The 13,633-nt window shown below is 31.7% G+C and overlaps 3 protein-coding genes and 1 pseudogene across 4 annotated transcripts in view; 2 read left to right on the top strand and 2 right to left on the bottom strand.

Moving 5' to 3' along the window:
- The window catches only part of LOC113491969 (nuclear distribution protein nudE homolog 1-like), an 18,195-nt gene extending 11,275 nt beyond the window's left edge, over positions 1–6,920 (top strand). The window contains exon 7 of the mRNA XM_026869206.1: positions 6,792–6,920. The gene's annotated coding sequence lies outside the window, so the exon portion shown is untranslated. The remainder of the gene's footprint in view (positions 1–6,791) is intronic.
- Positions 109–3,781, bottom strand: LOC113491970 (annotated as a pseudogene).
- LOC113491971 (nuclear distribution protein nudE homolog 1-like) lies at positions 4,357–9,647 on the top strand. The gene is made up of 7 exons (XM_026869207.1): positions 4,357–4,786; positions 4,892–5,039; positions 5,139–5,275; positions 5,655–5,791; positions 6,199–6,354; positions 6,609–6,691; positions 9,120–9,647. The coding sequence occupies exons 1-7, from the start codon at positions 4,713–4,715 to the stop codon at positions 9,228–9,230; spliced, it is 846 nt and encodes a 281-aa protein (XP_026725008.1). The 5' UTR covers positions 4,357–4,712; the 3' UTR covers positions 9,231–9,647.
- Positions 9,648–10,640: 993 nt separating this feature from the next.
- LOC113491966 (phosphatidylinositol N-acetylglucosaminyltransferase subunit Q) lies at positions 10,641–13,621 on the bottom strand. 2 transcript variants are annotated; one of them, XM_026869198.1, is made up of 8 exons: positions 13,073–13,139; positions 12,702–12,987; positions 12,495–12,620; positions 12,278–12,413; positions 12,060–12,204; positions 11,567–11,759; positions 11,359–11,473; positions 10,641–11,192 (listed from the first exon to the last, which is right to left on the bottom strand). In XM_026869198.1, the coding sequence occupies exons 2-8, from the start codon at positions 12,936–12,938 to the stop codon at positions 11,011–11,013; spliced, it is 1,134 nt and encodes a 377-aa protein (XP_026724999.1). In that variant the 5' UTR covers positions 12,939–12,987; positions 13,073–13,139; the 3' UTR covers positions 10,641–11,010. The 2 variants fall into 2 exon arrangements, with proteins under 2 accessions (XP_026724999.1, XP_026724998.1); XM_026869197.1 differs by having other exon boundaries at positions 12,702–13,621.
- Positions 13,622–13,633: the final 12 nt, after the last annotated feature.

The raw sequence follows: 13,633 nt of genomic DNA, 5'->3' as shown, positions 1-13,633 counted from the left end.
TGTGTCAAGGAAGTTTCAACCTTATTGTCGTCGAGTGTCAAGTGCCTTTACTAAGAATAACGTCAAAAATGTTTACTTATCCATTTTATGTTCTTTCTACCAGATTTTTTTAAATATATTTAAAGCGAAAAACACTGCACTTACTCATCCCTCTCATAACTTGTTTCCTGTTCATTACTTAAGTTCTCCTCTATAGTAAGACACTGTTCATAACGCTCATAGAAACTCCTTTCAGCGGGCAGGGCCTTCATACTACACTCCTGCAGCCAATCCAATGCGGAGAGCAGTTGTGAATTATCTTCCGCATTCTCCAGTACTTTAGCCATAGCAAAACCTCTTTTTAAGAGAAAATTGAAAACTCCATTCTTTGGATTCTTCTGTGTAGTATTGTACCATGGGTATTTATTGTTCTGTGACTCTACCTCCTTCTTGTAAAAGCGATTGTATTTTCTAATTGGCTTCTTAAATTTGTATTCCTGACAGAACTTTGTAAAGTTCTTTTGTTGATACAGCAATCGCTGGACCTGTTGTAATTTGACTAGTTCCGAAGTCCATTGACTGCTTTCGTTATTTTTGCAATTATAATACTCCATTGCTACTTCTCGCAGCTGTAAAAAGAGAAAAGAATTAGTTGATACTTTTGCTTTGTTGTTATGGCATTTATTTACATATAGCTAAGGTATGATTTTTATTAACTTAAAGTCGCATAATAACAGGAATCAGAAGTAATATTTAATCGAGAGAAATCCATTATACTGTTTTAAATCTCTTCCGTCAAGTTTCTATTTTATAATTGCTACAGAGAACCTTCGTGAGAAGTCCGAAAACTGATCATTCTGTAAGAACGAAGTTTATAACATAACAAAAAAAAAACATTTACCAAAGCATACGCCGGCAACTGCTCGTACAGTGGATTGAGTGGTGTGAAAAGTATTAATATGGGATTGCCATCGACATATCTCTCAAAATTAAATGCTTTTCTCCACATCGGCATTATTCTCGCCACCGGCTGCGAGAAATTCTCCAACACCCATTGTATAAGGGAAGAATCATTCCATGCTTGAATATCGCCATCCCGCGATATGTATTCCTAAGGCAGAAAATCAATTATTTCAGAACAACCAATTACTTGAAACATAACTTTAGTGTAACGACTATGTATTGTTATCAACATACGTACGCGACTAAAACTTTTGTAGTGAATTTGAAACATTGGTAATGTATAAAAAACACAGAAATGTTTGCACAAGTGTACATTTTCAGGTCATTTGGCCAGTTATATGGAAGTTTATTGAAAGTCTAATTTGTGTGACAGAATGCACGTATAGTTGATTGGTTAAGATCACAATGCCTAACCCACTGAGCATGACATGTGGCAGGTTTGATCCCCATCCTGGGTCAGTCTAGGATGTATGTTTTCAAAGGTTACCCACACATGGCACCATCAGCAAAAATGAATTGAAATGACTATACCAACATTACAAACCTTAGTATCATTCCAAAGCATAAGACGAGCGTTAGGAACGCTCTCCACGCCTAGTTCTGCCGCTAATTCCTCTGATGTTACCGCCGCGAAACATATCTCACCGACTGTGTCCGCTTCTCTAGCCTTCAATGCGACTGTATACCACACATTGTAATACTTCGACGTATCCGTTAACGGTGTGTATCCAACAGCTACAGCCTGCAAATATAACAACACAAATATCAACAAAGAATGATACCACATGATTTAAAAATAGTTTTGTTATTCTTAAGTATTATTATTACACTACACTGGAAGAAAAGGATTGTAATATATTTACTCACATCACAACGAGACAACAGATTCACAAGATCTTCGGAGGATGAAACTCTTCTTAAAGGTCTCATCATGATTTCTAGGAAGTTAACCATGCTATGTGCATCTCTTTGACCTGAAAACCCAGATACACTGATGAGGTTGCATGGCATTGAAGATTATTGTGTTAAACCGGATGTTTAAAAACAATTATATTTAAATTAGGAATCTTACAACTTAATGTTCATTATTGATATATTAGCCTGCATTATGCCAGTGCTGGAAAATTACATTTCTCCATTTCACCATTAAGCATCCTATGTACCATTAATTTCAAAACAAATTAAAAGTGTAATATTTGAGTATCATACTGACCATTATAAAGTACACCTCTTGAAATAGTTGTGTTACACCATCAAAATAGGCCAAGAGGGTATCTTATTGTTCTGTAACCTGCATTCACTGCCTGGGTTCCAACAGTTTATTGCAGAAAAATTTGATCTAAAATAAAATACAACTTATATTATTGAAACATTTTTGCAGTGAATAATAAAAAGTATTTTATAAAGTTGGTTACTTACTCCAGTAAGGGAGTATACATATTTTTATTGCAAACAAAATATTTTCAAGTTTTATGTACGAGTGTTGTACAATTAAATATAGATTGTTACTAAGATAAGAGGTTACAAGAGCAATTAAAGGTTAAAAGTAATAAACGAAAAAAAATGCTATGAAAACTACATAAAATTTATTTGTTACTTTTTTTTTATAAAGAATAGAATTTCTATGGCTCAAGGGTTCTAATCTAAATTAAAAAAAAGACTATTTCCTATGGGTCTTAGTCATTGTAGTTCATATAAAATTTTTGTAAACCAGCTTATCATGAGTGCATATTTCTTCACATGTACATTATACATACAATACCAATAAATATTCAAACTGGGAACAATACATCATCAGGCTAAAGAAACACTTATCACAATGTTTGAATACTCACTCGATCTTTGAGTATATTTGCAGCTTTTTCAAATTCTCCTCTGACATACTGAGATTCAGCATCCCACGGAGCATAATACATAACAAAGGAGACATCAGCCCGGTTGATGCTAGCAAGTGCACTGCTCAGCTGACCTCGGTACCAATCTTGCACAACCGAATCTGATCTGAAGAACCTTGTAGCTTGAGGGTGTTTAGATATCTTTGTGGGGCTGAAACAATATTATTTATCAATAATAGAAGTAAAAAAAAAACCAAGAAATAATACAGAATTATATGAATTTTATTTGATCATAAGTGGTGCTAAAGCTTTTCCTTTTCTTTACAATAATGGTTTAATTGTTATTTATAAATATCTTTCCATTTTAATAAATATATTATAAAAAAGGTATTCTGAAATGCCTCGTAAGAAAATATCTTATTTACAAAGCTTTTTGCTGTCATTGCAATTTTATTGTCACAGCTTGACATTAAGCATGTAAATATTTACCCAGCCAAAACTGACTTTTATTAAAATGTCAAAATATTTGTTATAAATAAATAAGCCTTACGTGTTGTGGAGGGCTCCATACGTAGTAAGGGCCAGGGCTATACAAAAGACCATCTCTTTGATCAACATATTGAGGGTTAACTCCCTGTTGCTCGGTTGTGTTGCGACTTGAGTATTTTCAGCCGAGTTTTGAGCATCGCTAGCAGCACTTGACTTCGTTGTTAATGACGTGACCTGTGAAATATCTTCAGCGTCCGCCGTTGGAAACATTACACGTCATTCAAAAACAATAATGCTGAAATTCGACCGTCGATAACATAGCATTGCAAAAGGAATGTGGTACAACTAAACGTTTTGGCACTAACGATGTTGAGTGGGATAAGCGGAAAATTCATAATAAACCTTCACTTAAATCAAGTTCATTGAAGGTTTCTTATAGTTCATAACAAATAATTTATTTTACACTTGAAGAGCTTGTCATGTCAGCTGACGCGAACTGTCAAAAGTTCAAGCAAATACATCGACTAGTGATGCAGAGTGAATATAAGAAGTCATCATCATCATCACCTTTAATAAAATTAAATTAGGCTAAATTTTTGATAGGTTTAAGAACATAAAGCATACTATTATAGTTGCAAGATGCCTTTTAAAATTTTCTTATTTAGTAAAAATGACAAATGCTAGATGTTTTAAAACTGACCAAAAATTCCATTTGCTTTCCAATTTATTAAGTAACCAAATACTTTCTTTTCCCTACCAGAGAAAACGAAATGGTTTGGAAATTAAGTCGCATATTGAGAAAAACCTTTACTAGCCAACATTACTTAAGTAAAGTTTATAATGCTGCCTGTATCAATTATTTCAGGACTTATTTGATCCGGACCAACGACTTTTGACTTGAGAGGCAATAGGCTATCACTACTTTTGGAACTGTCTATTGTACTGATTTATTTCATGTTCGGTAATTTTGTATTTCCTTACTTTCTAACCTGAAAAATACTACCTAACGAAGTAATGTACATGAAAGTTGGCGTTAATCTCTTAATTTCAGTGTAATTATTTTTTATTTCCTTAATAGTACTAGTAAATATGTACTCCTAAACTTTCCAAATTATGTTTGCGGCTGTAAATCCCATAGTTCAAATTGAACGTTAATTGACACTATTTTTTTTTCCGAGTTGTCATTGTCGACTTTTGGTAGCCATTTTAATTTCATTGGGAATACAATTCACTTGTTTTGGGTTTTTAACGACGAAGTTGTGTCACTTTTTGTGTTTTAACGGCTGACTAGTGTAAAAAACGAAAGGAATTTTAATAAAAACTAAGTTGACACGGAAAAGTTGCAAAAATAATATCTGCGCAATAGTTTGAAACCTGTAACGTTATTTTGTTATGATTCGTTAAACATCCTTGGAATCTCGTTATTGAAAGTCAATTGTTGGAAACATGGAATATCCAAGACAGTCAGATTCTGAAACTCTCGAATATTGGAAGAAACAGGCCAAGTACTACGAGCAAAAGTAAGTGCATAATTACCGTGAAAAATTGAAAATATCTTTGTGCTGCCAGGTGACAAATGGCATTCCATGATTCACTACTTGATTGCATTTTCGTCTTACTTCTAGGGTTATTGATACACAACAAGAATTAGATGAGTACACAGAAAATTCAGCATCACTCGAAAAAGAGTTAGAAGCATCATTAGAACAAGTTGAGAGACAAAACAAAGATCTGGAAAATCAGAACCAGCGGCTGAAGAATGAAATAGAAACTGTTAAGGGTAAATAAAATTATGTCTGTTTATGTTTATGTATACTTTTAATTTTCGACCTTTCATGTTATATTTGCACCTAATAATTTTCTTTTTTTTAGAACAAATTGGAAAGGAGTCAACATGAAACAAATGCTTTGGAAAATGAACTGCAAGCTTTAAAAATAGATAAAGATAAACAAGGAGTTTATATCAGAGAGTTAGAACAGAAAAATGATGATCTGGAAAGAGGTCAGAGGTATGGTCACCTAATTAGTTTCCAATTATGTTACCATGGTAGTTTTAAACCATAACAACTGTAATGCTGTCCGTCAATTGCATATTTAACAAGATATTTAATACATAGTATTGTTATCTAAAGTTAACTTAAATGGGAGAAAATAACACATCAAGGTGTTCTTCACAATCACAAATGTTATCCTTATAAAAAATATAATTCCTTTGTAGAACATTGACCTTCTCTATAAATAATTAATAGAAAAACCTGTAAAATAATTTACTATTAAATCGAATGCTTAATGTAGTATTATCAGGATTATGCAACCAAACATAACACTTACAGCAGTTTAATATTTTTATACGTAAAGTAAGTTCATATTTGTGCAATTTTCTTTCAGAGTAATATCAGAATCTGTATCATACATAGAATCAATGTTGAACCAAGCATATGAAAGGAATGCTGTTCTGGAGAGTGAGGTAGATGAAATTGAGAACTTGAGGATCAGGTTGCAGAGAGCGACAGATGAAGCCAGAGGTATGAGTAAAAAAAAAAGTCTATTTATTCTTCTTTTTATTATTTTTACATTGTTGGGGTAGTTGCCATGTGTAAAATTGTGTCACTGTATGTAAATATTTGAATTGGAATTCACAAAACATTAAGTTTAGGTAAAGCTTAAGAAAGTGTGTTGTTTATTGATTACTATAAACCTGTAAGGGTTTAGGTCAAAGATGGAACTTGCTAATATTTTGTTAAGATTGTCAATTATATCCAGGGATATTAAGTTGAAGAGTTTGCAAAAGTTACCTGTTTTCCAGGAGGAATTGTCCTCCTTTATACCAACTATATTTCATATCAATACCAAATTTTAATATTATTTTTGCTAGAAATCTATGTTGAATTACTTAGTATACTATTTAAAAATATGTTAATACTTATTTCAGATCTGAAGCAAGAACTGAAAGTAATGGAAAAAGTTCCAAAACCAAAGAAAGGTGATGAAAGTACTGAAAGCTCATTAGTCAATGGACATATTTCCAATCCATCCCGAACTCAAGTTGAAATTGAAACTCAGACTTCCCTTATGTCACCACAAAAACGTAAGTTAATTATAAAATTTTGTTAGTATGTACTACACGGAAATCATATATATTATTATAAAAGTCTTAATACTTTATTTTCACTCTGCAATTTGTCATTTCATTTGTGTTCTTTATTAGCCAATAATCTGGCTACAAATATTGTCTTTATATAAACAATACTTGAGTTTTCTTAGTGTGGTTTCATTGTAAGATACTCTCCAAAATAATCATATATAAAGTCTATAATGAATTTTGTTTTAATTTTACAACAGGTGAAATAAATGGTAACGCAATGACACCATCATCACGAGTAACAGCCATCAACATAGTCGGCGATCTACTCCGTAAAGTGGGGGTGAGTCAACTAAATGTGTTCACTATAGTCAATGCTGTAATAGTCTTATTTGTAGTACTAGTCACCCTAGATTGCACCAGGTAGTAAGGGAATAGTCAAGGGATAACATTTATTTATTGCTATTATATGTATTTATTTTATTAATTCACTCAATATATATGTATTTATGTATTCATTTGTTAAGCTGTAGAAACCGCAAAAGGCCTATATTTTTGTAATACATATTATTTTTATGTATACAGTTTGATCTACGATAGATGTAAGTATGGATTCAAATAAAGTATTCTTACATTACTTATTTATTTATTTACAATATTCTTTTGTAAATATTATACATAGCAGACACATGATCATTAATGAATGCTGCCTGCGAGAAATGCGACTTTTAGATGATTTCTAGTTTCTTCATCATTCGAATGCACTTAATTTTTAATAACATCGAAAATGGTCTCAAGATTGCATTAATTCATGTTTGAAAAATTATTTATTTTTGGGAAATTTTGTTCACTATATAGATATATTACTAACTGTATTTGGTTATATTTTATTCTGATAATGTCATAGATTACCAAGTTTACTAACCAGTAGCAGCACAATAATTATAATGATTTATATAGGACTATAGCTGGACTATGTTAGTGTTTACCTGGCCCACATCACATGTCTATAGTGATAAAAGAAAAATAAAAATAGAGTTATTACTGTATTAGTAATATATTTTTATTGTCCTTTGAAATCATGTTGTGTAGTTCAGGTGCACCTAAAGGACCAGTAGGGTTTTTAAATTTGAAAGCTAGCAAGCATAATTTCTAGATTTTAGGTCTACTAGCCATGTGTTGGTAATACTTGTCCTATCAACAGCATACTAAGCTAATTTTATTTAATACAGTATAATTATATCTTATCTATTATTATGTTATACTCCATTGTATATCTTAAAACATAACATAAATAGCCGGAGGCAGCAAGTTAGGTGCATTATTAAACAATTGGCCTGCCTTATCTAAACATACCAGACTTGTATTGTTATAAAACAATTTTGGTTGTGGCCAGTATATACATCACTGATTTTAAATAAACATCTAGTAACTTAAACTTACTTTTATGAAGTACCATAGAATACCATAAAATAGTATTCATATTTGAAGGGAATGCTTAAGCCTATTTTTTTAATCTTAACGATGTTTCATTTTTAACCTAATAGTGTACCAATAAATTGCAAGCTATAACGCTATAAAAGCGAGAAATAGTAGATTTTACAGTTAATAAAGGTTGATCGTAGTTGTTTTGTTTTTTTTTGTATTTGCATGGTTGTGTTGTGTAGTATGCATGATATTTATTGCTTCCAGCTTGAAAGGTTTCTTTGCCGCGAATGTGGTAAGATTAAATGTTCCTGTGAGACACCTTCGGCCGCTGGTCGCCATTTTGCCGGAGAATCCAGCGAAAACTTACAGAATGGCTTGAATGACATACCATTTAATAAACCTGATTCTGTTGAGTACAGAAACCAAAGAGTTCATGTACGGCCGCGTTCCGGATCGGAAGCAGATCCCATACCAAAAAAACAATTTACTTTGTCCCACCGTGCCTCAGAACAGCCGTTTGTGCGGTCGACGCAAGCAGAAAATGGAAAATTAAGAAGATCATTTGCCGTGCGATCGCGTGAAGGTTTAGAAAACCTTTTAAGTTTCGCTTCTATCAGAAAAGGCCCCGGTCAGGCTAAAACTAAACAAGCACAACCTCAATGAGATTTTTAGTTTTATAAAAATAGGAAAATATGTTGTTCAATGCATATAGCTTTACTTAGATAATAGAGCATTTATAGTGTATTTTTCTGTAAAAATATGTACAAACGATGTATATCAATACAGCCATATTAGTAGACGACGTAATAACCTGTACAGTATACTTACAAAATAGTTTTTAATTTTATATTTCATCGATATTAATGATTTACACTGTTTTATTATCGGAATAGCGGGATATAACTTTATTAATATTATATTGCACAAAGTATTAATAATTTGTTTTTTTTTTGCTTCATTATTCGTATGTACAGTTGCGTCTAAAGATACCTGCCTAACGTACATAAAGCTTACATTTACTCAGTTTACAAAATATTGAATACATATTGCAAAAGTGTTTCATTGAGATATTATTAAAATGGCGTGAGGCATATATCTGTGATAACACTATGACGTAAATGCACTGCAATATTTTTTAACTGTTGTTTTAACTTATTTACTTTATGGCGACTTATATCAATAAAAATATAATATTGAGACATGAAGGCGAGATATCTTGGGACGCTTACTACCTGTACATTGTACAATCTGCTTTATAAAGGTGTTGGTTGTAACCGCATATGTCTTCCTGTCACCTACTAATATTAACATCATCATTTACTGTGTACTTTTCTTCATTGTAGGCTTTGGAATCAAAGTTAGCGTCGTGTCGCGGTACAGTTAGACCTAAAGAACATTCACCAAATTCCGCATCGGATGTCAATAAGGACTACAGGTGTGTACTCAAGAACTAGATACGTCCCCAAATCATCATCAGATCTGTGTCGTGACGTGCCGCCGCAGCGTTAGCTTTTATCATAATGTGATACTTTGTCAAGCGAATCTTTAAACATCGCTTCTAGTTAACCTTGCTGATCATAAAAAATACACTCGATTACTGTGATCGTTATCACATTTTCCTAATTTTACTAATATCTGTGATGATAATGAAATAGTTTAGGATCGGTATATCTATGTGAACGGTTTTGGCCTACCCACCGCAGAATTAGCACCGTGTGAATTGCCGCAAACCTTGTTGCTTCTATTTTCACGCAAAACGTGTTGTTTCTATACATGAATAAAAAAATATAATAATCGTCCATCTTTATCCTGTAAAGGGAGTTATTATACCGTAGTTGACGGTAACATATTGTAGATCTAATGTTTGGTCGCTCTCCTGAGTCCAGACGCAATTATTATTGTTATGTTACTTTAATAATTAAAATATCACTTGAGTGCACATATTCTCGGTGTAAAATTTAGGAGCTACTGAACTCACCTTAATATTACTTCAAATAAATAAATAGGTACTTAGTCTATCAGTGGACGAAGATATTTTGGAAAGATATTTATGTAAATAGTAGGTAAAGAGGTATGTATGAAATTGTTAAAATTAAATATTAAAATTTATCAGCAGAATTTTCAATGACATGTATGTATTTTGTACTTGTATAATAATTACATATTTATGTAGATACAATCAGATTTATGTATTCGACAATACATTGAGATGAAAATATTATTATAGCAATAAATGTTATGTTAGATTTTTCTGTTAACATGCTGTATTATTATTGTGAATTATTATATTTATATGGAAATATTTTTTTATACTTTTCTCAACTCAAACATTTAACGCCTCATTAATTACAATCAGGTGCTCAATACACAATTAGTTTTATACAGAATTGAAAGTAATTTTAAGGATTAGTATGATTTCTTGTTAATTTTGGAAACATTTTAGACATTGCAGTTTATACTTTTGTGACTAACCTAGTTACTATTGGGCAATAATCGCATGAGATATCATTTTTGGCATGCACTAACGATCGTGTTAAATGTTCGTCATTACCCTGCTCTGTATTATACATATATATTCTGCTTTGGGTTATTCCATACCAAGTTAGTAATCGACAGTCCAGTGTCTGCTGTGAAATTTTGTATGTTAGAACTTGGTAGAAAATAATTTTACCATTTTTTTTTAAATTTTATTATAATGACGAGCGAGTCGGGTCTTGCCTTATACACATTTAGTGGCGGTAATATAATTTTCAATGTAATTAGGTTACATAACATTTATAAATAATTACAACATATTATAATATGAGAGAAATTCATTGAAAGCAGTTGACTGTAGTTAGGATTTTGTAAATTAAATATTTGTGCTATCTAAATCACTGTATTTTATATATGTATAACATACAAATTAGCATTCTTAAGCCCGTAACAAAAATAGTAATTAGATGATATCACTACATATGTAACATACCTCTAAACGATTTGTGTGACGTTTAAATATTAATGTATTGAAAATAGTTCTAGTAATGTCTACATACAGTTGGTCAAAACAAAATGGTTTGTTATTTGCGTAATTACTCAAATGTATTTGCCTAGTTTGCTGCAAATAGTTTTAAGTATCTAGCATTTATACGTTTACGCGTGTGGTGACCAAACAACTTTTAATTTTTTACGCAATATGAAATATCGAACGATAATAAATAAGTAAAAACAGAACATGTTTTTTTCTTTTCTTTCTTACACTATTTGTTTCCCAACCAGAACATTTGAAAGTAGATTTGTCCATTCTACCTGTTTAGGGACTTCGACCGGAGGCTGGAATATTTTTACCAACTGTGGTATAGATTTGTTCAACAGTTTTATGCGAAGTATTAGAGGTGAATTGCTCTCTTGATTTATCACTTCTATTAAAATATTTCCTGAAAGAACAAGGTGTAATCAGGGTAAGCATAGTAAATCAGGCTTCTAAAGCCTGGCTACACATTGCGACACGAAGCATAGCAGTTTTCTTTATGAGAAGTTGTCCATAGTCTGTATTTCGACGCGCCATGTGCGCCGGGACAAATATAATAAAATCATACTTACCAGTAACTTTAGGTGAACTAGTTAACCAAAGTGAGACAACATACAGAGGTAGAGTTTGGACCATGTAAATCAGCTTAGCAAGTAAATACTGGACTACAAGAGATAGTACTCTAAACTGAAAAACAAAAAATAAAAATGAGCTTTTAAGATCATACGACGTCATTAGACTTGTTGCCCAACATTGATATTCAAATGAAAAACACCTTACCAACGTAAATACTATGTAGTACAGAGCAGTAGTAGGCAACAGTAACAATAAGATAGTAAATGCGACTGTGCCTACAAAAAGTTCCTGGTTTGTATATTCACAAGAGTCAATGCCTCCTCGTAAAGGATTGTACTTTCGTCCAACAAACAACCTTAGTAATGCAATTAATCCAGATATTTGAATATTGAACAACCTAAAATATAAAGTAATATTTAGACGTAAGCTGATTCCTGCATTAAAATGATTGTTTAACTTTAGAATAATATCAAGTTGAGTCTATTGCAACTTAAAAAGAAATGTGCCGATTTTGATAATATTTGTATTTTTGGTTTTCTTTGCCCCAAATAGAAAAATGTGAGAGCATATGAACATAAAATTCTCGTAAAATTGATAATATCAACACGGGAATGGAACTCGGCACTACTGGAAACTAAATAAAAGAAGATTTAGACAATAAATATTCATAAAAAAATATATTTGAAAATACTTTTACCTTGCAGCATAGACATAGATACAATATGAATGGAATGTGGCTATGCATATCAGATCAGAGATCAGAGCTGTTTGAAATGTAAATCCCAAATACCCTATGTAGTGGTATATATGAAGAATAACATCCAGTTTCTCTCCTGAAACATCTGAAAATACACATATTTATGAAGTCTCTTGTAATTATCTTGATACAAAATGAAATAAAATTTAATATCCTACCTAAAAATATCCACCAAAGTTGCACATGATAAGAAAAGTATTTTCCTAACATTTTATTGAAGGCATTATTGAGCTTCAGTCCTACTGGCGCACCCATCAGCCACTTCAGGAGAGAGTATAGTGAATTAATCAATTTCTGAAAATCAAAATTGCATATTATGTTATATCGAGATCTATAAAATTGCTTCATGTAAGTTTGTCAGTTCAAAATTATTACCTCCAAAATACCCATCAGTAAAACACTGATCTCTTTCTTGTCTTGTGATAACAGTTGTAGAATTAAATATCCAATTATTATATCCATGGCAATTGCCACAATTAAGTTGCCTTGTTTCACTGAAATCTAAAACAATTCACAGTTCAGTGCATATTTAGTATAAGCATATTAAACAAATTATATAAAAACAGTAAATTATGAGCTTACTTTTTTCCCTCTTGTAATTGAACATTTTAACCAATCAATTAGTATCCAATAATTATAAACATGTTGTAGGAACATAGAAGCACTAAGCCAATGCAGTTTGTTACTCTTAGGTGTAAATTCTGATCTTTTTGAAACACCATGTTCATCTTGAATCAACTGCACTAGTTTCATAAAGTAATCATCAGTTGTGTCACCAATTGCTTGAGAGTCTTTGATACTATCATATTCATATAGCATGAGGATACAACTACTTTTCGGGTCGATTTTCTTCCCATTTAATATTAACCTGTTTATGGTTAACATTTTGTTTCTTTGTATTAATAAAAAATTCGGAAACCTACTCGCTAAAACATTCTTTGAGAGATCATTACCACAATATCCGTATATTATATTATCCCATTTTATTTGCTTCTCAGATATAAGTGTGATATCTGTAGTATATTTAGTAATATAAACAGTTACAGTGTGATCGTCTGAAACACTAATAATTCCTTTAAAATACACATCTTTAAAACTGTCTGGAATTATAGGTAGTAATATCCTTATAGTATTTGGCATGTTTTACATTAAAAATTATATTAAATATTTAGTAATAAAAATAAGTATTTAAAATATTTATTTAATTAATATTTTGTTGATGTTGTGATAAGCGGTGCTATGTGATTAATAACAGGATTTGACATTGACATATTTTGACATGACTGTCAAAGTAAGCTGCGATGATACACAGATGTAAAATATTTTTGTTAAGATAGGACCAGTGTAGGACGTGCAGGATATCAGGACAAAAAAATGACCATTTAATACTTATAATAATGAATATTTGTGGTATATTGAAAATCGTTATTATGATAGGTTTCACTTCAAATACAGGCTTGTTGGCTCATGCATCCGGTCCGGATTTGTGTGCAAAAGAATAACAGAAATGCAAC

This window comes from Trichoplusia ni, chromosome 3 (assembly GCF_003590095.1).
Source record: "Trichoplusia ni isolate ovarian cell line Hi5 chromosome 3, tn1, whole genome shotgun sequence".
Lineage (NCBI taxonomy): Eukaryota > Metazoa > Arthropoda > Insecta > Lepidoptera > Noctuidae > Trichoplusia > Trichoplusia ni.
This window is presented reverse-complemented; position numbering and strand designations above follow the sequence as displayed.

What these genes read in the sequence shown, in the direction of transcription:
- LOC113491966 (XM_026869197.1), bottom strand. Translation starts at nt 13,259, where the DNA reads ATGCCAAATACTATAAGGATATTACTACCTATAATTCCAGACAGTTTT. An exon ending in CAATTACAAGAGGGAAAAAA is followed by an intron (nt 12,621 to 12,701) that starts GTAAGCTCATAA and finishes GAATTGTTTTAG; the next exon opens with ATTTCAGTGAAACAAGGCAA. An exon ending in TAGTTCACCTAAAGTTACTG is followed by an intron (nt 11,193 to 11,358) that starts GTAAGTATGATT and finishes TTGTTCTTTCAG; the next exon opens with GAAATATTTTAATAGAAGTG.
- LOC113491971 (XM_026869207.1), top strand. Translation starts at nt 4,713, where the DNA reads ATGGAATATCCAAGACAGTCAGATTCTGAAACTCTCGAATATTGGAAG. An exon ending in AGCGACAGATGAAGCCAGAG is followed by an intron (nt 5,792 to 6,198) that starts GTATGAGTAAAA and finishes TACTTATTTCAG; the next exon opens with ATCTGAAGCAAGAACTGAAA. An exon ending in ATCTACTCCGTAAAGTGGGG is followed by an intron (nt 6,692 to 9,119) that starts GTGAGTCAACTA and finishes TCTTCATTGTAG; the next exon opens with GCTTTGGAATCAAAGTTAGC.